Source organism: Bison bison, unplaced genomic scaffold, assembly GCF_000754665.1.
Source record: "Bison bison bison isolate TAMUID 2011002044 unplaced genomic scaffold, Bison_UMD1.0 scf7180017864276, whole genome shotgun sequence".
Taxonomy (NCBI): domain Eukaryota; kingdom Metazoa; phylum Chordata; class Mammalia; order Artiodactyla; family Bovidae; genus Bison; species Bison bison.
Window position 1 is genome coordinate 556,024 of NW_011494848.1, and position 26,114 is coordinate 582,137.

Sequence of the window (26,114 nt, forward strand, 5' to 3'; positions counted from 1 at the left end):
TAGTCCAACTCTCACATCCATACAAGACTACTGGAAAAACCATAGCTTTGACTAGATGGACCTTTGTTGGCCAAGCTTTTTAATATGCTGTCTAGGTTGGTCATAGCTTTTCTTCCAAGAAGCAAGCATCTTTTAACTTCATGGCTGCAGTCATCATCTACAGTGATTTTGGAGCACCCCCAAATAAGCCTCTGTTTCCATTGTTTCCCCATCTATTTGCCATGAAGTGATGGGACCAGATGCCATGATCTTAGTTTTCTGAATGTTGAGCTTTAAGCCTACTTTTTTACTCTCCTCTTTCACTTGCATCAAGAGGCTCTTTAGTTCTTCGCTTTCTGCCGTAAGGGTGGTGTCATCTGTGTATCTGAGGTTATTGGTATTTCTCCCGGCAATCTTGATTCCAACTTTTGCTTCATCCAGTCCAGCATTTCTCATGATGTACTCTGCATATAAGTTAAATAAGCAGGGTGACAATATACAGCCTTGATGTATTCCTCTCTCTATTTGGAACCAGTCTGTTGTTCCATGTCCAGTTCTAACTGTTGCTTCTTGACCTGGATACAGATTTCTCAGGAGGTAGGTCAGGTGGTCTGGTATTCCCATCTCTTTAAGAATTTTCCACAGTCTGTTGTTATTCACACAGTCAAAGGCTTTGGAATAGTCAATAAAACAGAAAGAGATGTTTTTCTGGAACTCTCTTACTTTTTCTATGATCCAATGGATATTGGCAATTTGATCTCTGGTTCCTCTCTCTTTTCTAAATCTAGCTTGAACATCTGGAATTTCATGGTTTACATACTGTTGAAGCCTGGCTTGGGAGAATTTTGAGCATTACTTTGCTGGCATGTGAGTGCAATCGTGTGGTAGTTTGAGCATTCTTTGGCATTGCCTTTCTTTGGGACTGGAATGAAAACTGACCTTTTCCATCCCGTGGCCACTGCTGAGTTTTCCAAATTTGCTGGCATATTGAGTGGCATTTGCATATTGCTGGCATTTGCAGCACTTTAACAATTGTGCTTTTGGGCCTGCAATTACACAGCACAGGGCCTGGCTATCCTTACTTTTTGGAAGAATGAGTAGTTTGGAAGGCCCAAATTAAAGCAGTATGCTTAGGACCTGGGCACGTGTGACTGCTCCTCCACTGATCTTAAATTCTGAGCACACATAAACTGACTGCAGAGGCAGAAGCGTTAGAAGCCAGGGTGAATGAGGCAGGGAAGAACCTCGAGCAGACTGCTCGCAGTGCTCAGCCTCCAGCCATTTCATGGTTAAGTCTCTCCTGAGCCCATACTCCCCAACCCTCAGGTTTCTGTCTGTCTTGCATCCAGAATCGTATCTGTGTGGTATGTACAAACGTTCCCACTCATTTGATTTTCTTAAGAATCCTGTGAAACGGACAGTTCACTTCAGTCTATATTACTGACCTTTTTTGTGTGCAATGTCTGGGGACACAGAGAATGACAGGGCCCTTGACTTCCCTGGGGCATATAGTCCGATAAGGGATTATCACCTCCATCTTATAAGTGAAGAAATCGAGGCTCAGAAGGGTTAAACTATATACCTAAAGTTATACAAGTAGTAAGAGCTAGGTCTTGAAGGGTCGAAGCCAGGTCCCTGACTTCTAGTAGAGAAATCACTGCAAAGCACCACAAAGGCAGCCTGCTTCCCCACTGGCCATGCGATAACCCGTTTGTCACTGGGATATCATGTGAGCTGATCAATCAGCTGTTTAGGCTATGGATGAGAGGGTTACTGATGGTCCTACGTGGTTTCCTTTCCCCATAACATGCCCATCTGCATTTCAAAGGAGGAAGAGAGGGAGTGTTAGATACACTTCTCCTGACCAACACTGCCATCCTAGCGGGTGTGGGCAAAGACCATTTCAGTGGTACCCACTTCCCCTATATCTGGCCCCATCCCTTGCCTAAAAAAAAATTAAATAGTAGATGTCACTATAATTCTTAGTCTTTGTTTTGTTACATGCAAAACAGAAATGATACTGACTTTAAGGACTTCCCTGGTGGTCCAGTGGCTAAGACTTCAAGCTCCCAATGCAGGGGGCCTGGGTTCAATCCCTGGTCAGGGAACGAGATTCCACATGTCACAATTAAAGACCCCTCATGCTGCAACTAAAACCCAGTGCAGCCAAAATAAACAAATATAAAAAAAAAAAACACAAACAAAAACACGATACTGACTTTAAAGACTTGCGGTAACTGAACTTGGAATGTATGTAAAGCACCTAGCACATGGTAAATGCTCAATCACTGGTAGGACTCTTCTTCCCCTTTCTCTATACCCTCCCCTGAAACTTCAACTGAGAATAACGGTCTCATACCTTAGATGCAGAGCTTTGCCTTCATGTGTAAAATACCCGAAATTAATCAGATAATTAATCAAATAATTAATCAGGCTAGGATAGGCTAATGAAGGTGCTGTGCTTAGTCACTCCGACTCTCTGTGATCCTATGGACTGTAGCCCGCCAGGCTCCTCTGTCCACAGGATTCTCCAGCCAAGAATATTAGAGTGGGCTGCCATGTCCTTTTCCAGGGGATCTTCCCAACCCAGGAATCAAACCCTATCTCCCGCATTGCAGGTGGATTCTTTACCGACTGAGCCATGAGGGAAGCCCAATGAATGTGCTACCAACATCTAAACTCAGTGCAAAGCATTATGCTTCAGAGGCCCGATGATAAGGGTAGAATCACAGCACCTGGTTAGTGAAGGTGAGTTTTCAGAAGGAAGGGAATATTCCCATGCCTCTGAGTGCATTTGATTGGGGCGGGGGCGGGGGCGGAGGGGGGGGCACACTTATCACTCATGTGGCTGGTCTAAATACCAGCATCCAAAATGCCTAAAGATGGCTTAAGGGGCTACTTGGGGGAAACACCAAAGGATACAGGAGGCTCTGCCTTGTGGACACCTCTGACCCAGAGGTTGTCTGCTTCTGCCTGATGTCAGGGCAGGTGATGGGTGGTTCCTTATGGTTTTCCCTTCTGTTTTGGGATGTTGGCTGCAGAGGGAATTTCTCGGAGCTATCAGCAGAGTCACTTAGCTCATCGGAGGCCACTTCCTTCTTAGCCTGGGACTGTGGCTTTGGGCCCTGGTCCTGGTCCGCCTTTGGTGAGCGCCATCCAACACAAGTGTCACTCTGCTGGGCTCCTGAGAGGATCATGTGGGAGGTGAGCTGTGGGTCTGCTGAGGCAGGCTCTCCAACCCTGGCCTTAGAGGCCACACCCTCACAAGACACAGTACTTTGGCTTGGAGAACCTTGCCTATGCAAGTAGGCATTGACAGTCCTTTCCGGGCTGGACAAAAAGCTATTTCTGACCCTGAGCTCCTCTCTGGGGAAAGACTCTGAAGGACAAGAGAAGCCTTCCCTCTGGGCCTCATCAGGCTGAGGGCTCATGCCCCCACTTGCATCTGACGTGAAACTGGACCACGGGCTAGTTTTGTCTGTCACAGTGGTGATCTCATTGAGGGTCCTGGGCTCGATGATGTCTTCCTCATAGTCCTCATCACTGAAGGCGGGGCCTGCCTCGGTGTCCTCGGTGCTCTGCATTTTTGTGATGGGTACCGTGTGCTCCAGGGCCTCATGAACCTTTCCTCTTCCACTTGAAGTCTCTTTAAGAGCGGAGGGAGGTGGGGAGCTCCTGCCCTCATCTGGAGCTCTTGCCAATGGCAGGTCTGGACTTGTGCTTCGTTCTTGCATGGTCCCTCTGTCCTGAGCATCTGGGAGGGCGGTGACTTCTCTGCTTCTACTCCTGGCTTGGTGAGAACTCACAGATCCTTGAGAATTCCTGGTGAGAGTCTGCAGATCTGAACAGTAACAGATATCACTCTTACTACAAGGTATGGCCACAGACCACTCAACTCTCCCACACCAGGTTCCAGTTTCAGATGGAGTCTTGCAATCAGACTTCGAACAAACCTCAAAGATAATAGTTAATTCACTCCCAAGAATCAGTGAAACTATATTCAAGGCAATACAATTTCTAGCACTTTATTCTAATATCAGAAGACCAAAATCTAATCTATTTATAGCTGTGGTTACATCTGTGGAAACGCTTTCAGAGACTATCTGCTCATGCTCAGGAATTCTTGGGAGCTGGGAGTCCTGGTGGGCATGTTCAAGCTTCCATTTACTTCAGTAATTACCTATATCAAAAACCAAAATGAGAATCCACTTATTTACCTATTTGATGACAATTAGTAGAACTATTTACTTGGAAAATAAAAGCAAGGAAATACCCATCACCCAAATGGTAAGGCAAGGGAGATACACAGAGAGAATGGAGGCAGCGTGAAAGGGGCACAGGCTTTGGAGCCAATCTTGGCTTCAAATCTCTACTGTTACTTGTCAACTTTGTGGTTATGAGCAAATTATCATGAGTCTGTTTATCTTTACAACGTGATAAAACACCATCTTTTTCACAGGGTCATGGGGAAAAAAATACATGAGATGAATGAACATAAATGAGCCTATACAAAGGCAATCAGTAGCTCCTTTCAACATTCATTCTCTCCTTTTGAAAATCAGTTCTCCTTCTGTCATTCCCTGCTTAGAACTCCCCATTTTCTTCCAGAATAAAGATTAAACCCCCAAGCTTGCCTTTAAGGCCCTTCGGCTTTAAGCCTTTGATTCTCCTTGCTCTCTTTACCTCTAACCTTTAAAGGGATTCCCCTAATCCACGCTCACCTCCACCTCAAACAAGCCTCCCTCTGTTGTGCTCTTATGCTTTCTTTCTGGGGGGCAGCTTCTTAGGTTGACTATAGAATGTATGCTTGATGAAAGCACAGACAATGCCTGTCTTATCCACCACTGTGTAATGCTGGAACTAGAAACACAATAATGTCTGGCATAGTTGGTGATCAATAAAGAGCTGACTGATTATTTCCAAGCAAGTGGAAGCTAAATACAGAGTACACTGCTGTGGTTCTGGTTACCAACAGGTTATATATCTGGGAGAAGATTAGATTTGTGTTTAATAGCAACCATGGTGGCTTTTTTCCTCCTTTTAAAGGGAAAAAACTGAACTTACTCATCCCTCTGTAGAATCTACACATTTTGCTTGAGCAAAAGTGAGACCAAGTGAGGGCTAAAGATGTTGATCTAGTTGATTTCTCAGTATTCCCCTGGGTGTGCTTCGTACAGTTTTCCAGACCTTAACCCTAGATTCTGATTCAGAGGAGCAGAGCAGAACCCAGGAATTCGTATTTCAAAATAAGTGTCCCAGGTGATTCTTAAGCTCAGGCAAGTTGGAAATACTTGTTCTAGAGCAGTCTCTTTTTGGGCTGCACAACAGAATTACCCAGAGAGTTTTGAAATATCCTGATGCCTAGGCCCCACCCTCAGACATTCTGCTACACTTGACCTGTAGTGCAGACTGGGATCTGGATTTTTTAAAGTTCTCTCAATAATTTTAATGCAGTAAAGCAAGAATTACCATTTTAAGGGGTTTTTGAAAGGGTGGACTGTGGACCACCAACATCTAGCATCATCTGGGATGCTTGCTAAAAATGTAGTCTTCTGGCCTTGGAGAATTAAAATTTTTAATGTTTGTGGTTGAGTTTTTCAGAAAATACAGTGGCATGTGTTCAGAAACTGCCACTGCAGAAATCATCTAACTGACTCCCCCCAACCCTTTTTCTGGTTGGGGAAACTGAAGCTTAAGAAGGGAAAGCATATACTCAGAGTCAAATAGTACGTCCGTGCCAGAAACCCCCAAGGACTCAACTTGGGTCTCGTGCCTCTTAGTCCAGCACTCTTTCCATTGCATACATTTTCTCTTTCCAAAAGGAAGATGGCAAGTAAGTACGATGGTCACAGTTGTTGGTCTATATCTGTCATAAGGGCTTGTCTGCACACATTTAAATGCTTTCTGAATAAGCACCCAGTGACAGTAACTCAACAAGAGCCATACCCGTGATTAAGGAGCTGACTTGCAACACCAGGTTATTGGATTTCTCCAGGATGCACTGGCTCTCGGGGTCTAGGCTGCTGGCTGCTGGCCGAAGACGGTCCGTCTGACTCTCCTGGCACTGCAAGATGGCAGTGTGCGTCTGAGGGCTGAGGGGAAGCAAAGGCTTGATGAGCTTCTGGTTGAAGTACCGCTGCATCTGATCTAGCTCACTCAGATTCCTCCTGCAAAAGAAGAGAGGGAGAAGACAAAAGGGTCATTTACTAGGATTATGAGCATCTTTTATGTTCCTTTGACATTCTATTGCTTGAGCTAGGAACTTACTTGATCTATTAACAGAAGGGCCCATCTCTCTCCAATCCACCAATTCATCCTTCACCGACTACAATCCCACTGCCAAGGACATTTCCTCCTCCTGTCTGGCTAATGTAATTCCTCTTTTCATGTCTAGCAAATATTCTACCTCCTTACAGGGAACCATTCTTATCATCGTTCCAGTCCTCACTTTCCCTAACTCTGGGCTACCACTGATCCGTACTATCTTAAAACCATTTCTGGCATACTTCAGTCCATGGGGTTGCAAGAGCTGGACACGCCTCAGCGATTCAACAACAACAACAACCATTCTTGATCCTTCAAGCAAGTGACCTCTTATAGCAAGCCTTCCCTGACCCTCTAAGTTGGTTTAAGGGCCATTCCTCTGTGCTCTACAGTTCCTTCTGTACTCTTCAACCACATGATTTGTTTCACATCAATTTCCCCTAATGTGATGTGAACTCTGTGCTGACTCCTTTGTATCTACTGCACCTAGGACAGTGGTTGGCACAAAAAATGAATGCTGCATGGATAAACAGACATGAATAAATGACTTAAAAATCTTTAATTCAGAAGTCTTTAATGGGGCCACATTCATTCTTACTATTCCAGTGAGAAATCACACCAACCATGATCACCTTCACTTGCATAGGATTTTATGTTTTATGCTTTCAAATACATTATCTTGTTTAATACTCATCCAACCAGATGAGGCCAGCAATTACTGTTTTACAAATAAGGAATGTGAGGTTCAGAGAATTTAAATGATTTGTCCAGACACGCAGTAGCACACAGTTACTCAGAAACTGGAACTCCAAGACTTACGCTTTTTCCATTATAGTAAAGGCTCTGTTCCAACTGGGCTCATTTCTGCCTCATACCTCTGCGTGCCAGAACGTGAGTTCAAGCTGCTCTCTTCTCTGTCCCTGTCCTATTCACTTTTTAAGGTGTAGGTCACAGCTCTCCCTTTCAGAGTCCACTGCCCCAAATCAGTGGACCACCTCTCCCTTCAACTCCTTCACTCCTGGCATCTAACCTCCTGCCTTAAAATTTCCCTTAGGTTTTTCATTATATGTCAGTTTAGCTTCCCTGCTTAGGCCATGAGCATCTGGTAACAGAAGACAGTATATCAAACTTCTCTATTTCTCTACGTTTCTCAATGTGCTTGGCACAACTGGCACAACACAGACATTAACCCCCTGTGAAGTAAACAGTCTTTCTATCCTTTTGTTAAGAAGAGTCTGCGTATCTTAGAGTTGAATCTAAATTAAATGAGAGGACAAAGCTGATCCTTATTCTATTACTAGAAGCCACAACTCTATCAAATCACAGATTTACTTAGGTGTTTATATCTGGGTTTATGCTACACAGATTAGATACCTGCAGTAGGAGCATGCAGACACATGTAAACTTGGTGAAGCTTTAGAAAATATGCCAACCCAACTGCCCTTGTTTGAAGTTCTGGGTACGGAACCTATTGACACCAAGCTGCAATTTTCTCATCTGTGAAAAAAGTTTAGTAATACTCACCCTGCAGGTCTCACAGGATTGCTGTGACTCAAATGAAACACTTGTTTTAGGGCTTCGTGAACCCAAAGAAGTAATGCAAAATTGACAGTATCTTGTTTCATCTCTATTTTGTAGAGAATCTGTCTCCGGCAGTGGTTCTCAAAACCTGGCTATAGGACTAGCGGCAGCGTCACCTGAGTGATGCAAATTCTTGGGCCCCATCCTAGACTTACTGAATCAGGAACTTATGGGTGGGTTCCAGCAATCACTGTTTTAACAAGCCCTTCATGTGATTCTGATACACACTAAATTTTGAGAACCACTCCTCTAGGGCAGTGGCTTGTAGCCTGATGGTTGTACCCCAAGGGGACGTCTGGCCATGTATGGAGCCATTTTTGGTTGTCACACATGGGGGAGGAGTGCTACTAGCATTTGGTGGACAGAGACCGGGGATGCCGCTAAATATCCTACAATGTGCAGACAGGCCCCCACAGACAAAATCCATGCTCAGACGTCAAAGGTGCTGAGGCTGAGAAACTGCTCCAGGGCAAAGCAGAGCTCCTTTTTCTCTTTCTTCATTGGGTTCCAGTGTGTCATGTGAATGATCTAATAACACGCAGCCAAACTGTTGATGGTTTTACTTGGCCTGCAGTCTCCAGCATCTTACTAACCCGAGAAACTGAACATATTACTTCCTTACAAGTTTGAGCAGTTCCCCAGTCTACAGTGCAACTGCTCAGTCCATTCTAACCCATGTCCCACCAAAAAAGATTTTGCTAATCTTTCATTTTGAGTTTGTTTTATGAAATCAAACAATAGGTTATTAATTACAAAAAAAAAATCCTGTTTTATATTTGCTTTGTCAAATTTCACACATTCTCCTCCTCCCAGCCCCATACCTTTCCATTTGAGAATCAAGTCCAAACTCAGCCTGATGCTCAATGCCCTTCAAATCTGCCTCCCACAGAACTTGCCCTGCTCCTTATGTCTTATGCTCAGCTTCACTCTAACTTCACTGCTTTCCTAAACTGGGCTTATTGTTTCATGCTCCTTACAACAGTTTTTTCCTGAACAGAATGCCCTTCACATTTGTTGACTTGTTCCTTTAAAGACCAGTTCAAATGTGACTTCTTTGTATCTTTCCATGGCCAACCTAGAATGTTACTCATTCCTCCATGTACTCCTGGCCAGGAAATCTGGAACTCTTATCATACATACATGGTTATAACTATAATGGCAACATGGCTGTCTCCTCTGTTGGGAATGGCAGAGCCATGATTGGAAATCAAATCTATCTGACTCTGAAGCCAAATCCTTCCCACTGCACCACCATTCTTACTAGGTAATCCAGGGGCTGGTCCAGATGATCTATAAAGATCCTTTCAACTCTCACAGTGCTTTTCTGGCTCAGATGCTGACTGAGCTAAGAAAGAGACAGGGAAGCATTAACAGGGCAGATGCTGGTCTGGAAGAACCCAGTGGTTGTGAGGATAAAGACAGTAGGCAGGACGAGGTTTGTAAATTGTAGAGTCGATGTGAGGGTGGTTATTTAGTGACTCATCTAAAGTTTCTGTATTTATAGGTGGGCCAGTACCATAGCCCCCTGAAGAATGGACGCCCCCAAGCTGAGACAGATTCATCTGTGAAGAATCCTGTGAGGTTCCAGGTCCACCTTGACATTAACATACACAAAAGCCCCTGCAAAACATCCCAGAGCAGTGGCAGCTGATGGAAAAGATACTGCAGGCTGCCTTTGCCCATCCACCTTGTGCTCCACTATGGTTCTCTGTGTCTTTTCTCGGTGGAGAGTCTCACCTGAGAGAAGTCAGAATGGAGGTACGCGAGGACAAGGGCGATGTGGTCAGTCTGTCGTCATTTGGCAAGATTGCCTCTGCCTGCTGCAGGGATTCATGGAATCGGCGGATGTTCTGCACATGCTCTTCATGGCGTGATGCCTGGCTTCTTGTGGTACCGCTTCTGTTGAGAATAAGTGGGGGCAAAATATATTCCCAACCGATGAGAAAACAATAAATTTGTGACAGCAAACAACTCACCCTCCTGACACGGCACTGCAGATCATCCCCACCACCACAGTTCTGGCTTCACTGGCTCAAGTGCTTGGATTACAATTACCTCCTGAGTAATTCTGCCTTCAGTTTTATTCATTCTCCTTTGATAAATTCTCTACCTTATAGCCTCGATTTTTTAAAAACACAGATCTGAAATAACAGTAACCACAATATTTATGGAGGACTAGCTTGCCCATTTCCATAAAAAATCCAGCAGGGACTTGTGATATAGGGAGTATGTTGAATCTATAGATCAATTTGGGAAATACTGTCATTTTTACAATATTAAGTCTTCCAATCCATGAACATAGATATCTTTCCATTTATTTAGAATTTTAATTTTTTTCAACAATGGTTTATAGTTTTCAGAGAATACGTTCTGCACTTTTCTGGTTAAATTTATTCTTAAGTATTTTATTCTTTTTGATGGTATTGTAAATCTACTCATTTTTTCAATTTGATTTTGGATCATTCATGGCTGATATATAGAAACACAACTGATTTTATATATTATGCTTTAAAAATTTCTCAATTTGGGGTGGTGGTGGAAGGATAAATTAGAAGGTTGGGATTAGCATACTAATATATATAAAACTAATATATATATATATATATAAAACTAGCACACTAATATATATACACACTACTATATATAAAATAGATAACTGGGAATTCCCTGGTGGTCCAGCAGTTAGGACTCTGCACTTCCAATGCAGGGGGAATGGGTTTGATCCCTCACTGGGAAACTAAGATCCCACGTGCTACATGGCGAGGCCAAAAAAATAAAAACATTAAAAAAGAAAAAAAAAGATAGGGCCTCCCTGGTGATCCAGTGGTTAAGAATCCACCTTGCAATGTAAGACACCAGTTCCATCCCTAGTAGCCAGGAAGATCCTACACGCTGAGGAGCAACTAAGCCCACGCACCAGAACTACTGAAGGCAGTGCACTTAGAGCCTGTGCTCCACAACAAGAGAAGCCGCCACAGTGAGAAGCCCACACACTGCAACAAAGACTAGGCCCCACTTACGGGAACTACAGAAAGTCCATGTGCAGCAGTGAAGACTTATCACAGCCAATAAATAAAAAAAGTGAGGACCTACTGTAGAGCACAGGGAGCTATACTCAACATTTTGTGATAACTTGTAGAGAAAAGAATCTGCAAAGGAATAACTGAATCACTGTGCCGTACACCTGAAACTGACATGATATTGTAAATCAACTATATTTCAATAAAATTGTATATTGTAAATCAATTATATTTCAATAAAAATTAAAAGAACTGTAAGACATTAAAGTTTCTCAGTTTAAATTTATAATACGGTAAAAACTGATAGTTAAAACCTACAGAAACAAACCTCTCTGAGGTCACCAGTAATTTTTAGGAGTATAAAAGGATTCTGAAGTGGAAATGTCTGAGAACCACTGCTTTACCAAGGTAGAACTGATATACAATAAACCACATATTTAAAGAGTACAGTATGATGTGTTTTGACACAAATGTACCTCTAAGGAAACCGTTACCATATCAATATCCTTCACTCCTAAAAGTTTCCTCCTTTCATAATTCCTCCCTCTTGCCCACTCCATTCATCCTGCTTTGTCTCTAGGCAACCACTGATTTGCTTTCTCCCATTCAAGCTTAGTTTCTGAGATGAGAAACCAGATCAAGCACGTTCAGGGTGGTATGGCCGAAGACTGATTTGCCTTCTGTCACTACAGATTGGTATACATTTTCTAGAATTTTATACAAATGGAATCACATGCAATGTACTCTTTGTCTAGCTTTTCTCTCTCAGCATAATTATTTTGAGAGTCCTTTGACTGTCTCATTGACTAGCAATGGTCAACGTAACATCTATAAAACAGGTAACAGAAATTTTCTAAACTAGGGCTTCACAGACACACGGGCTCCTTTTACGCAGAGGCTCTCTTCATGTGGTGGAAAAGCTACATAGCACTGAGACAGGCCTTGGCGTGGCTAAGCAGTATAAGAGCATCTTTCCTGGAACAAATGGTCTCTTCAGTAACTGCTACTGTAGGAGTGGCTGCTACATGATCCCTTGCCTTCTCCCTAAAGTGGAGAGAGAGACACAGTAAAGACTGATGGAGGCAGAGGGATGCCAAATGGTACTAGGGCCTGAGGAGAGTGGGGTGGAAAGAAGCAATCTTAAATCTTAGATCCTATCCTTTGACAGGATGAAATGCACTCCAGCCCTAATATCCATGCACACCCAGTTAGTTTGGTGAAATGAGAACACTGGGTGCTTTTTACACAATAACCTGGCACGTAGGTTTGGGAGGGGGAAGGTCATGATATGTTTCTCATGTAGCTGATGACTGATTTTAGGCATGAAGGTTCAAGGCCTCTGAGGAGAAACGAGTCCCTTGCACTGAAGTTACCCTTTTGATAGCAGTAAAACTTCTAGTACCTAATTTTATAAAAATTTTGTTTTCATATGATCTTGGGATTCCCTGGGCTTATGAAAGAAGGTCACTAGTCTTTGCCTGTTTCTCATTTTTTCCTCTAATAAAAGAAAGAGAAATGATAAGCTAGTTTGCACACTTCCATTCCAGACCCCATCTCTTCCTGTCATCAAGAAATCACTCACGTCCCAGGAGAGGAGAAATCAGCCTCCTTTGATGAGGGGTGAGCGGGCAGTTCTGGAGGCTGTCCCGCAGTGCAGCCAGGGAATGCAGCATACACAGCAGAGGCAGGGAAGGAGAAGGCAGTGTAGACTGGGATCTGCGGAAGCAATGAGGAAAACGGCACACTGGATGTCACAAACCCTTTTGCAACAAAGCAGTATAAATAAATTTGTAAAATTTATTGTATATGTATAACTTACTATTTTCTGTTGAACACTGTACCAAGCAATTTATATGTATTTTCTCATTTAAATATCACACTCTTATAAGGGAGGTACTATTATGATCCCCATTTTACAAACTACAATGTCAGATTGCTTCTTAAAAGTTGCTTTATTTTTATTTATGCTCTTGTTTCCTCCATCTAGTTTGTGAACCCCTGGCTGGACATCTTACATTTTCTTTACATGTGAGGATACTCTGGCTGTGATAGTTTTTATCTCATGATTACTCGGGTTGATGTAAAGAAAAGGCCCTCCTACAAAGGGGATCATTTAAACTACCATTTTCTCATGCATGCATTTATTCACTCAGTAACTCATCTGATATTTACTGAACCCCTCTCTGCCAAACCCTGGATCAGGCATGCATGACACAGTCTTCTCTTGACAGAGCTCCCCTATCTTGGACAGTCTGGAAAATTCTCTTTTCCTTTACAGTTAAACTCCCTCAAAGAGTTGTTTATACTTACTATCATCAATTTCCTTCTTCCCATTTTCTCTTTTTAATTTTTTTAAGAGACCAAAGATGTTAATGTAACTTTTATTTTTAAAAAGTTTATCTAATATGGTTTCCAGATTCCACTGTATCTAACCTTATTTTATTAAAAAAATTGAGATTTAATGCATGTGTTATAAAATTCACCCTTTGAAAGTAAGTGTTTAATTCAGTGGTTTTTCAATAGCATCCATCACCACCATGTAATTTCAGAACATTTTCACCCCAACAGGTCATGAAGTCATGACAAAACAGAAATGCATTCTGTACACTGCAAAGTACCAAACACATGTAAATTATCTTCTTGTAGGTTTTGCTCAGTAGAACCTTATTGGTTAAGGATGTGAATAAAGATACATACCAGTGATCCTGGGTTCTCCACCTCACGTCTTGCTTGCCTTTCTTCTTTGAAATGAACCAAACTCTCCAAAGGGGAGATAGCAACTTTTATCTGCCCTTGGCACTCTCCACTGAAGTCTGTAATGTTGTACCAGCCACAGACAAACTGGAAGCCAGAGAGAAGCGGGGACAGGTCCACAGAGGCAAAGCCAATCACCCTCTCCTCATCTGTGGGGGAGAAAGAAAAGCTGGGCAGTGTGGCCAGGCACGTCCTGCCACTGGGCTTTGAGGTGGCACACAGAGGTGATTTAGGGGGTGGGAGGGGGCAGTGATTCCACAATCAACAGAGAATACAGATAACGAGGGTAAGAGACTGGCAACCATAGCCTGTTTTCGAACTACTGTATATTGTTTTGTATGGTAGGGAAAAGCTGGCTGGGTTGAGCTCTGTCCTCTTGATATAGGCAACTGGAAAACATCCCTTAAACATAAGAGACACTTGTTCTTCTCCCTAGGGCATCAGGTCTCACTGATTTTCCTTAGGGAAGTGGGTCTTGAAAAAAATCACTTAAAAGACCAACACTCTTGGAATTATGAATGATTTGCATGTTCTTAATTATAGTTGTCTGTATTTTTCAAATTTTCTATAACATACACATGTATTATGTTTAATTAAGAACACACACACACACATAGACACACACACGACAAACAACCCCCTAAGAAACCAGTACAGGGTACAAAATGAGTTTGGGTTCAGGCTGCTCTTAATGACAGAGAAGACCCCTTCTTGGTTGGACGAGCTACCATGCAATGACCTTTATTTTCAGATTTACTGCTTCTCACTTCTGACATGAAAGTAGCTGAGGACAAACAGACCCCTGTGCCTTTACATGCTCCTGTTTTGTATAGGCTCCACTCCCTACACTCTGAAACAAGGAATGGTTCTACCAAACACGGACACAATTCTCAGTCTTCAAGATGCTGAATAAATCAAGGAATGCAAATTTTCAAGAAGAGTGGTCACGAGTTTCCCAATTCCTTTGACACTGGACTCATCACACACTGTCTAACATTTGTTTACAGTTTTCTCTTCTCTAGACTGGGACCTACCTAGAAGCTGAGACCAAGTATAACTCACTTTATGTTCCCTAAACTTTCCATACCTGGCATATCTTTCTACCCTACAGGAACTTGATAAGACACCCACTGAGAGCATGTGTGAACTGGCCACTGTAGAGTGAGGCTAAGAAGCAGTGTACTACAACCGCAAATCTAAATGTGGCTTTGACTTGAAAACACATTATTCTAATTTCCTGGGCCTCAAGTTTCAAATATAGGAGAAGTGCTGAACCAGATTTAAGATTCTCTTTAACTTGGACAGTCTTAGATTACAGGAACACTTGAAGTAGTGTTCCCCAGAGGAGGGGTCATGTAATTCTTACCCACTGGGTGTGAAGAATGATGGGAAGCCATTGATTTGTTCTCCAAAGATATTCTTGCTTTTCAAAGAAAGCTAATCTTGCTCTCTTTGGTTATCAAAGATGTAACCTGTTCTTGTTATATAATAACTTTAGGCAACCCCACTTGAAGGTTCTGTCTAACATGAAAGCACTTCATCCTAAACATAGTGGAGGAGAAATCTGGCTAAATTGATCATCAAGAAAAAAAAATCAGGAGTTCCCTGGTTGCTTAAAGACTAGGATTTTGGGCTTTCACTGCTGTGGCCCAGGTTCAATCCCTGGTCAGTGAACTGAAACCCCACAAGCTGCAACTTAAATTTATTATTTAAAAAATTTTTCTTTGGCTGCGCCATGAAGCATACAGTTATCCCAGGTCAAACCCACACCCTCTGCAGTATAAGTGCTGTCTTAAACACTGGATCGCCAGGGAAGTCCCCTGTAAGTTAAATTTAATATCAGATTTAGCAGTCAATCCCCCATTCTCCCTTTGCACTTTTATGTTCCAGTGATCCTGAACTTCCCTTGTACTCTTTCTTTACTCTAGGCTTTTGTATTTGCTATCCCTTCTGACCATCCAATGTCAAGTCCGTTCATTTCCCCTCAGAGGTATGCCCCTCAAAGCCTTCTCTAACATCCTAAGTCTGGGTTAGATGTCTGCTACCAGAGCACCCTATGTGTCTTGTTTTACCTTTGTATCCCCATCACTTTGCACAGTTCCTGGCACAGAGTAGGAACTCAAATATTTATTGAACATAGCTTGGTCTGGTCTGAGTACCTTTTACAATAGGTTCCTTCAATCTGTGTGGAAAGGATGGAGTTAAGAAAAGGATGGAGTTAAGTAAGTCTATATACACTGAAAGACAGAGCTGGATGAGCTCTGTCCCCCTTTACACCGGGGTTCTACACGATTGTCTAGAGGTCCTGAAAGGTAGGGAATGTATTTTCTTCATCTCCATACCTAACAGCCCTAGCACTGTACTTACACATAGTAGGCATAATAATAAAAATAGCTCCATTTACTACATGCCAATTTGCCCCAAATACTTTATATAATTATCTTTAACCCTTACAAAAACTGTTGTTGTTATTGTTCAGTTGCTAAATCGTGTCCAACTCTTTGCAACCCCAAGGACTGTAGCCTGCCAAGCTCCTCTGTTCATCGGGTTTTCAGGCAGTAATACTGGAGTGGGTTGCTATTTCCTTCTTCATCAAAAACCCTGCGTTGAGGGTTCTATTAATCCTAATTTTATAAATAAGGAAACAAAGAATCAAATAGGTAGAACAATTTTCTCAGGTCACACAGTCTGTAAATAGCAGAGCCAAGATTTGAATACAGATCTGCATAGGACTGAAGTTTATTCTTTTTTCCTGCTGAAGTAACTTGAATTGAGGCAAAGTCTGGTCTGCTTGACAATCTCTGGAATACTTTAGAGACAAGACAGGAATAGAAAACTAGAGAGGAGTGCTGTGCTGAGCTGAATACAGCAGGAATTCCTTGTAATGATTCAGAGAAAACAAAATTATGGTCAGTTCCTGACCCACTAATGAGGCTGGGCAGGGTTGGGAATCCTCGGCAGCAGCATGGGACCAATGATCAAAACCAGATCCGAGGCATCACTCCCGAAGAGGAGCACAAGAAGGGAGCCTGGTGAGTCCACCTCCTTCACCCCCTGCCTGCCCTCAGGTCTTTATTAGGTTTTAGGGTTACCCATTATGGGCAAGCAAACACTATGATGCTATAGATAACTCAAAATCATTGAAGGTCTGGAAACCAAGATCCAGCAGGAATCTTAAGGGAGCTAGGTTTGTAACGAGGGATTTAGTGAGACAAAATTTTCTAAGAGCTGTGAGATAGTTGAATGTCCTAATCACCTTATTTTTCTGAATTATTCAATCTTACTAGTCTGGGGAAGTACAAATGGTAAAGGCTAAACAGCCAGTCAGAACTGGGTTTGAGGAGAATGCCCTATTTGTCCAGTGGTTAGGACTTGGCACTTTCCCTGCCGGGACCTGGGTTAATCCCTGATCGGGGAACTAAGATTCTGCAAACCTTGTGTGTGGCAAAAAAAGAAAAGAAAAAAAAAGTGCGTTTGAATCCTAGCTCCATCAATTAATAGATATATGACTTTAGTCAAGCCACTAAACTTTCTTGGGCCTCAGTCTTTATATATATATAATCTAACTAGTTGTATTTTTACCTTACAAGATTAGAGATATTAAAAGCATACTGCCATTCACTAATAAAAACAAAGCAAGCAGTCAAACAAAATGATATGGTCTCTAAGGATTTAAACTCCACCAGAGAATGACATGCCATTCTATGGGATCACCTCTAACACACATGTGTGTTCCCAGCACCATCGGTGTCACGCTTTTACTTGGTTAAAAAAAGAAAAAGATTGGCAAATTAATAAGATGTGGACTTATTTTACAACCAAAGAAACAGTTCATACCTCCTTTATGCCAAACTTTGAAGACCAGAGTTTGTTGTGGGTCCAAAAGAAGCTCTTTCGAAAGCCTAGTGAGTAAAACAAGCACCATAAATTACGTGTAGGAAGCTTCGCTAGTGAAATCCAGACTTGAAGGGTATCTTAAAGTTTGCAAATCATTTTCCTTTCATGCTCAGGACCATCTTCTAGGATATACTTTTATCCTCTAAAAGCAGGGGATGGAAGTTCAGAGAGGTGATGTAACTAGTAACTTGTCAAGAACTGAAAACACGCCACCCGGATGTGGTATTCTTTCCCCTGACACCAGTGGCCCCCATTTTATTGGAACAGGTAAGGATTCTTCTCATGTCTTGTGGTGGTAGGTGGAGGCGGTGAGAAGAGAGGAAAAGAATGTTCATTGAGCACCTACGCTGGGCTTAGCCCTCTGACTGCCTACATTTGGAGGCAGATTTGATATTTTAGATAAAGTACTGGCCATTATGGCCAGAATTTCTGTAATTTCCAGTAGCTCACCACAGACAGTACTGAACTGTCACTGCAGTTAGAGCTCCTGACTCAGGTCAACCTCTCAAATTTCAAAAACACTGAACATGTGAGCAACTGCTGAGACTCAGCTAGGTACATAAACACTGTGAGAAAATAGCAGATCAGATACCATGTGTGTGGCTAGTGTTGGTGGACAAGAATTAAATTTTACAAAAGGTGGTGCAGTGTAAAGATAATATTAACAATAATTAGTAACAGAACTCACACTTTTAATAATGATGAAATAGTAACAGCAGAAAAGGGAGGAGAGCCCTGAGCAGCAGGCCTCTGTGCCAGCGCCCACCTCTGAGCTGCGGGCCACATGGGTGACAGGACTGCTCCAAGTCCTCTGTTTCTGAGCTTTCAAATCAGATCTGACATTTGTTATGTACCTACCATGTACCACGAGATAATACTCCTAAATTTCATGTAATTTGGACCTCACAATAACTCTGTAAAAATTACCTCAACTTTACACATGATGAATCTGAGGCACAGAAATGTTATGCAACTTGTTCACACAGTTAGTGAATGACAGAGATGGGGTTGGAGGCCAAGTCTCTCTAGTTTCAAAGCCCAGGCTCTTCCTACTGCACCAGAAATCTTTTCCAAAGATGCATAATCCACAGCCTTTGGAGATCTCCACCTTCTTCACTTAGATAACTTGTATACATTCTTTCACACTCAGCTGAGGTATTTACAGGGATTGTCTTAATCCACTGTCTTTAATTCCCACTGCCCAAGAACACAGCAGAGCAAATAAGAGGACTCCACTGAATAACTTTTGAGTTGTACTGAGTAGAGTTAAAAAACACCATGGCAAAACCTTTAAACCACCACTAGCTGTGAATTCATAAGCATTAGGATTAAATAATCGTTTGATAAGGAAAGCGTTCTCCAAGTCTGCTCAGTATTGTAGTGTCTGTTATATTCCTCACTCTGAGTCTGTCTCTTGGAATAGAAAGCAGATTCTGGAAAGCTGATGGTACATCATAAAATACAAACCTTGACTGCTGTTGAAAATTCCAGATGGGGGAATCTGTGTTTTCAACCACTTGGGTGTAGATAGGAGATGGCTCATCAGCTGTTACAAAGGATACACAACAGCTGGGTATTGATACTTTCCGCTGTGTCAAGGGGCTCCCTGAAATAGGAAACAGTGAAGTGACTAAACTTTAGGCCACCAAAAAAGAATGTGCTGGAAGCCTCTCATTATACAGGCACAAGAAGAACCATTACTATGTTCTACCTTTGGGTCCCTGTGTCTGAAATGTTTCTGCTATTGAAACTGTTCTTTCAAGGCTCAGTTCATAAATACCATCCAGCAAGAAACAACTTCTCCCATCTCCTTGTACTCTGTGGGATGATGGAAAACACTGGATTAAGAGGAAAAAGACAGAACTACAAAGAACCTGGACTTAAAAGTCCGATGATCAATGACAGCTCTGCCACACACATTCTGTGTGACTTCGGCAATGTGTGACCTTGGGCACGGCCTATTTTGGCCACCCCCTCTTCAAACGACGTGTATGATACTTACATCTCCTCGGATGTTGTAAGGATTAAAAATAAATAACGGGGCTTCCCTGGTGGCTCAGTGGTGAAGAATCTGCCTGCCAATGAAGGAGACGTGGGTTCGATCCCTGGTCTGGAAAGATCCCTCATGCTGTGGAGCAACTAAGCCCATGTGCCACAACTACTGAGCCCACGAGCTGCAGCTACTGACGTCTGTGGGCTCTAAAGCCTGTGCTCTGCAACAAGAGAAGCCACCGCAACGACAAGCCTGCGCGCTGCAGCTAGAGGAGGCCTTGCTCACCGCAGCTACAGAAAAGCCCATGAAGCAACGAAGCTCAGCCAAAAATAAATAAAAATAAAATTATAAAAAAATTTATCACACAGATGGAGTCACATAGTATATAACCTTAAAAATAATAGTAGTAGATAACATATATCTCTTGCTGTGTGCCAGCATTCTTCTAAGAACTATATATGTATTAACTCATTTAATCCTTTCAAAAAACCTATGAGGAAGATATTATTATTCTCATTATATAGATGAAAAAAACTAGGGTATAGACAGACTGGCTACAACCTGGTAAAACCAGTTTACAAGCATATTCTTGAAAGAGCAGGAAAAAAAATGATTCTAATAAAATGGCAGTAATCAAAGAATAGCTAACAGAAATCAATAAAACAGCACTCATCATTACTAATGTGAAATGTACAGAATAACACTAATATTACCTTTATCTACTGAGCTATTGTCTTAAAAGTTTTTTTATTTTCATGAAACTTTACAGTATTACATGGACTGACTTGCTCAGCATCCACCCTCACTTACTTTTACTGTTTTGTATTCCTTTACTGTAGAGATTGAAAGGGTCACGACTCTGCTGTGCTAGAGAATGGATGGATACATACTGGTCTCTATGTATTAGACGCCATTACAACAGATTTGGAAGGCAGACGGGAGGCAGAGGCCATGTTCCTTTTCCATCTGCTACTAGCATGGATGACACTGAGTCTCCTGCTCTGGGGTTGTGTCACTGGGTCCCCAGAGGTAATAATGGTAATAGAGATGATTTCCTGATCCCTGGACTGCACTGTTGGCACTGTTATTTCTAACTTAAAAGATCTACTGGTTCTTTCCTAAAAGCTTAGCCTAGAGCCAACTCCCTGAGCCCTTCCAGTAACTTGAATACCTTAACATTCTACATTAAACTTCTCTCTGTTTAAAACAGCTGGAGCAAGTTGTTTCTGGCAGCTAGACTCTCCCTGCCGTAGCTTCCATTTCTCTCTTTCTCAGTCTCACCCCCCTCTCTCTGTCTCCCATTTTTTTAGTAGGTCTCAAGTTTCTCAACTGATTTCTTCCAATAAAATGTCATAAATCCTCACAGCAAGGGAGACTCTATAATAATCTGTGTCTATGTTTCCCTCACTAAACTAAGAGTCTCCTAAATGCACAGAGCAGGCCCACAGCTCTTATGGTTTGCAGACTCCCTGCTGCCCTTGGTTTGAGAAGGTTGCCAGGGCTGAAGAAGAGAGAGCTACTAAGAAAAATGGGAGACACAGAGAGGAGGAGAGAGAGATGCTGCCTCGTATGCGTGCAGGGGGCACCTGCAGAGGACAGCAGCATCTGCTCAGGCCAGTACTGAGAGGTCAGCAGAGAGGACCACCTGGGCTTCTGGGAGACAGGACTCCTGGGTTCTGGTGTACTCTGCACTGATTTAGCGTGATATATTGGGTGCTTCACTCTGACCCTCTGGGCATCAAGTTTCTTTATCAGAAACATAAACCCTCAAATTACTTCGGTAATTACCTACGATAAATTCTATGATGCTAGACACCTACCAATACTGCCCAGATCTCTCTCTCATACCTCAACCCTCTCTTTTTAGGTTCACTATTTTTGAGGCTGCGATTTGCTAGAGGCCGTGAAACAGAAATACTATTTCTACTTTGGAAAAAATTGTTCCTTATTCAGTCTTGAACAGAAACACTCCTTTCAGCCAAACAGGCAGGTGATAAAGAAATCAGTTTGGGAGAGCAAGTCTATCAGGTTTCCCTGGCTCTCCCCTTGCAGTTGGAAATCTGGCTGGGCCTGTTTACCTTCCTGAAAAAGGTCAAGTTCTGAAATACTTTTGGAGGCAGCCGAGATGAAAACCGCTATACCTCCTACTGAATTGGGACACACACTGAGAGCCGTTAAGAGGACTTGAGATGAGCCACCTTTACCATTTAAGAGTTTTCACTGAATTTTCTGTGTTTCACCTAAGTGTGGAAAGTAGTAGTTTTATGCATCAAAAATGGTATAATTTCTCCAATGAGATTAAAATAATAACTCCTTATTTTTTAATTTTTAAAATCTCTTGGCTGTACCACACAGCATATAGGATCTAGTTCCCTGATTAGGGATCATACCAGTGCCTCCTGCATCGGCAGCTCAGAATCTTAACCACTAGGGAAGTCCCATAACTCCTTATTTTAGTGTTGATAAGTTTTCTTATCAACACTAAATTTGTGCTGATAACATCCCTGAAAATCACATAAGATAGTGATTTATCTCTATCTGTAGTTTACAAACAAGGCAACCAAGGAACAGAGAGGTAAAGTGGCTTGCTCGTCACACATCTGGTCAACTGGAAGGTTTCCTAACTCCTATTCCAGGGATATTCCATTGCAATAGTTCTAATTAATTCTACCTGGTTAAAAGAAAAGCTCTCCCTCTGGCCTGGAGTAAATAGATGGAAACTTTCCCTCAAGCAATGCCCAGATTTGTACATTAATAAAAACTTAGCTCAGTTTTGTTAAGCTATCATTAACTGACACCTGCTCTGTGGCTTACATGCACAGATGAGTCAGATCTGATTCTTGATCTGGAGGCAGACAAAAACAGATAATTATAATATAATACGATAAAGACTATACCAAAAGCACAGGGGGCTGTGGGAACGCAGAAGGACCTCTAACCCTGCCTGGGTAGTTGAAAGAGAACCTCTAAAGGCTGATGATACTGAGGATGGTTTGGGTTTTCACTGGGTATAATTTAGATGACCTCAAATCACTTTACCTCTCTGTTCCTTGATGGCTTCATCTGTAAGACAGGGCGAGAGATACTCGTCATGTCTATCTTATGAGTACTGAAGCTGATTCTTGAAGGTTCCTCAGAGTTTTTTCAACAAAAGTATCCAAGAAACTCTTGTATTTCAGAACCAGGACCACAGTGGGGACTACACTGTCTCAGGTGTAAGGCATAATTCAGGGCTGTTTATGAGCCTCTGCATTCAGCTTTGCACTAAAGAGTCATTTGTTCCCTTCATCAATGAAGATGCTTCTAAGGCATGAGAGGGATGGACACACTGAGAACACTGCTGAAGGCAGGACGGTCAATTTGGATATTAAGGAAGCATCTACCCAGAATTTTCATAAGAACTTGGCAATTTATAGCTGACTCACAGCGTGGGATATGCTGGCCTCAGCTCCATATGCTTAGAGATGATCTTATAAGACTATTACATTTCACAGTCGAGGAAAAGAGAAATGGGTTGCCCAAAGTCACTATATAAGTTAATGGCTTAGCTAGGGCCAGAAGCCAGTCTTCTGAATCCCATTCCAGAAGTCTTTCTATTATATCATCATTTGGAAGTACATTTCAGAGAGATGATGTGCAGGTCTGTACACTAAGGGCCCAGCACAGAGCCTGAGTGAACCATCAATATTTGCGGGGGAAGGACTATATGGGCTTGTCACTGTGAGAGTAGAACTTGGGAGACAAGAGATGCTTAATCTGCCCTGGCTAAACAGAAAGAGGCAAAAGAACAAGTGATTTACAGATTTGTAACTCATGCCAGAAATACAAGAGGCAGTGAGTGTCGTATTCACAAACAAAAGGACATTATGCCTGCTTAGCTGCATCATGAAGACACAGGTATTGAGATACAGAAATAAACACACAGTCCCTGTCCCCAGGGAACAGACAGCCTAAGGAGAGACACATTAAGAAACATTTTCAGTACAGAATAATAAGTGATACGAAGGAGGAAACCTGTGTAGGGATGGTGGTGGAATAAGCAAGTTTTGGGAACAGAGAGGAAAGTATTCTACTAATAGAGGTGGTCAGTAGGCTGCAAAGTGTTAGTATCATCTAGTTTACTCTTGAAGGACGAGGAGCAAGTTCACTGAATAAGAGGGAAGCCATACCAGGTAGAGGAAAGACCATGATCAAGGGTAATATGATAGAGGATGGGGCACTGGCAAAAAGCAAATTGCCTAATATAGGAAAGAGTGAGAGATGAGGCTGGAAAGACTGATTAGGCCACACGGCAGTACTCTGTGTGCTAGGCCACTTGACTGCAGTGACATGAAGTCAACAAAGTATTTTAAGTGGAGAGATGAGGTCACATTTGTTGACCAGACATAATATAATCTCAGTAGTAGAATGAAGAAGATACTGAAGGAGAATACTGTTCACAGCAATTGTTGAGAGGGCAATCCCATTAAATCTAAATTCCTGAAGCCTGAACATGCAAGGAATCAGTGAGAATAGAGAAAAGGTGATATAAAACTTTCTGGGTAAGAGTACATGATCTTATACCCTGTACTGGATACAGCAGTAACTTACTATCTATATGTTGAATGAATCTAATCCTTACTATCCTCTGTTAAAATTCCACATAAGCGACTTTCCTGCAGGAGAAGCAAAGTAGAAAATCACAGAACATATTAAAAGGAGAGAAAGGGCATTTGAACAAGGTCTCTGCTTCCTCATTTAATATTTACTGCTTGTATTATATGTTAGACATAGTTCGAGGTGTTGGGGATTTAGCAGTCAATAAATCAAAAAACTGCTGTCTCTCTAGAACTGCTGTCTTTCTAGAAAGACGGAAGATAAACAAAATACACTATTTAAAGGCCATAGACAAAAATAAAGCAGGAAAAAGGGATAGGTATTGTTGGGGGAGCCTGTAAGTTTAGATGGGTGACCAAGGAAGGTCTAGCTGAGTCAGTGATTTCAGTAAAGCCAGGCCAAAAGTGAAGAATGTTCCAGGCACACAGTGAACATCAGATTCAAAAGCCTCAAAGCAGGAGTCTGCCTATACATTCAAGAAAAAAGCAAAGAGGCCAGCATGGCTGGAACAAGGTGACAGAGAGAAAGAGCAGGTTGCTGGGGAGAATTTGGTAACTGGTAACTGGGGAAGGGAGAAAGGAATCTAGGCTAAGAAAGGTGCATGAGCCAGGGACTGGCTTGCTATTTATTATGACTAGAAGGGAAAGAAAGTCACTATGGTGCCACCACTGTGTCCACGGCCCCTCTAAAATCACGTCAATTCATCATATCCCCTTATCTGGGTTATCATCTCCTAGGGGACAGAAACTGTGTGCCATTTGCTCTGGACTTTCTGTACCTGGCACTGGCCTAACATTTACTACTTGCTGAACTGAACTACCATTCTTGCAACATAAGCACAGGACTGGACATACAGTACATAATTACCCTGGCAATACACAGCGTAAGCAGGACTAAATGATAAACACAGATAAACTGATAAATACATCCGGAGAGGCAAGGTAAAGACTGTGTACTAGACCAAAGAGCACAGGCTTTAGGTGAAATTCCTTTAGGTCAGGCTTTAGGATTAAAATTCCAGCTCTATAGAGCTTATCAACTGTGTAACTCAAGTCATTTGTTTTGTGAGCTTCAGTTTCCTCATTTATGAAATGGTTATGTACTGTAATCTGCTCATAAAATAATCCTTTGTGCTAAGGATTAAAGTGAAAGTCACTCAGTCTTGTCCAACTTTGTGACCCCATGGACTATATATAGTCCATGGAATTCTCTAGGCCAGACTACTGGAGTGGGTGAAAGTGAAGTCACTCAGTCGTGTCTGACTCTTTGGGACCCCATGGACTGTAGCCTACCACGCTCCTCCATCCATGGGATTTTCCAGGCAGGAGTACTGGAGTGGGTTGCCATTTCCTTCTCCAGAGGATCTTCCCAACCCAGGGATCAAACCCAGGTCTCCTGCATTGTAGGCAGACGCTTTACCATCTGAGCCACCAGGGAAGTCAGAGGATCTTCCCAACCCACGGATCGAACCCAGGTCTCCTGCATTGTAGGCATATTCTTTACCAGTTGAGCCACAAGGGAAGCCCAAGAATACTGGATAGTGGTAAGGATTAAGTGAGATAATTAATGTACAAAAGTAAGAGTAGAATTTGGTACAAAGAGATGTTCAATAAATTACTGCTAATTGTCAAGCCATATTTCAAAATGCAATTTGCTGTCTAACTGAGAAGTTACAAGCATATTTTGCTTTTTGCAACATGGAGGCAACCCCTAAAAAAGGAACATAACAATGTTTTTGCACATTAAATTTTATTTTCAATGCAAAAACAAAAACCCAAAACAATTTTTGCAAAAATCAAAGCTTTTTTGTGCTGTCCTTAAATTCATTCCTTATCAGACTTGTCACAGATGGGCTGCATTGGTAGGGCAGACAAAAAGCGCAAACTGTTTCCTAATTTTGTGACTCATACGGGACCTCAGTATCTCTAATACAGCACAGCAAGATTGTATGTGGAGAAGACTCTGTCCTGAGACAGAACGCTTCAAGGTCTCTGACACACAAAGGTGATGAGAAGGTTGAGAACCTCAGG

At 42.2% G+C, this 26,114-nt stretch overlaps 1 protein-coding gene and 1 long non-coding RNA gene across 4 annotated transcripts in view; one reads left to right on the plus strand and one right to left on the minus strand.

Moving 5' to 3' along the window:
• Positions 1 to 9,554, plus strand: part of LOC104995112 — a 24,318-nt gene extending 14,764 nt beyond the window's left edge. Inside the window, exons 2-3 of the long non-coding RNA XR_826036.1 lie at positions 2,598 to 2,727; positions 9,329 to 9,554. This is a non-coding gene — a long non-coding RNA (uncharacterized LOC104995112). The remainder of the gene's footprint in view (positions 1 to 2,597; positions 2,728 to 9,328) is intronic.
• Positions 1 to 26,114, minus strand: part of C2CD3 (C2 calcium-dependent domain containing 3) — a 128,615-nt gene that overhangs the window by 19,295 nt on the left and 83,206 nt on the right. For all 3 annotated transcript variants that reach the window (XM_010848851.1, XM_010848852.1, XM_010848853.1), the window contains 7 exons: positions 18,963 to 19,101; positions 17,436 to 17,500; positions 13,542 to 13,747; positions 12,427 to 12,560; positions 9,562 to 9,723; positions 5,926 to 6,146; positions 2,902 to 3,820 (listed from right to left, as the gene is read on the minus strand). In XM_010848851.1, coding sequence (XP_010847153.1) covers positions 2,902 to 3,820; positions 5,926 to 6,146; positions 9,562 to 9,723; positions 12,427 to 12,560; positions 13,542 to 13,747; positions 17,436 to 17,500; positions 18,963 to 19,101 — 1,846 coding nt within the window. The remainder of the gene's footprint in view (positions 1 to 2,901; positions 3,821 to 5,925; positions 6,147 to 9,561; positions 9,724 to 12,426; positions 12,561 to 13,541; positions 13,748 to 17,435; positions 17,501 to 18,962; positions 19,102 to 26,114) is intronic.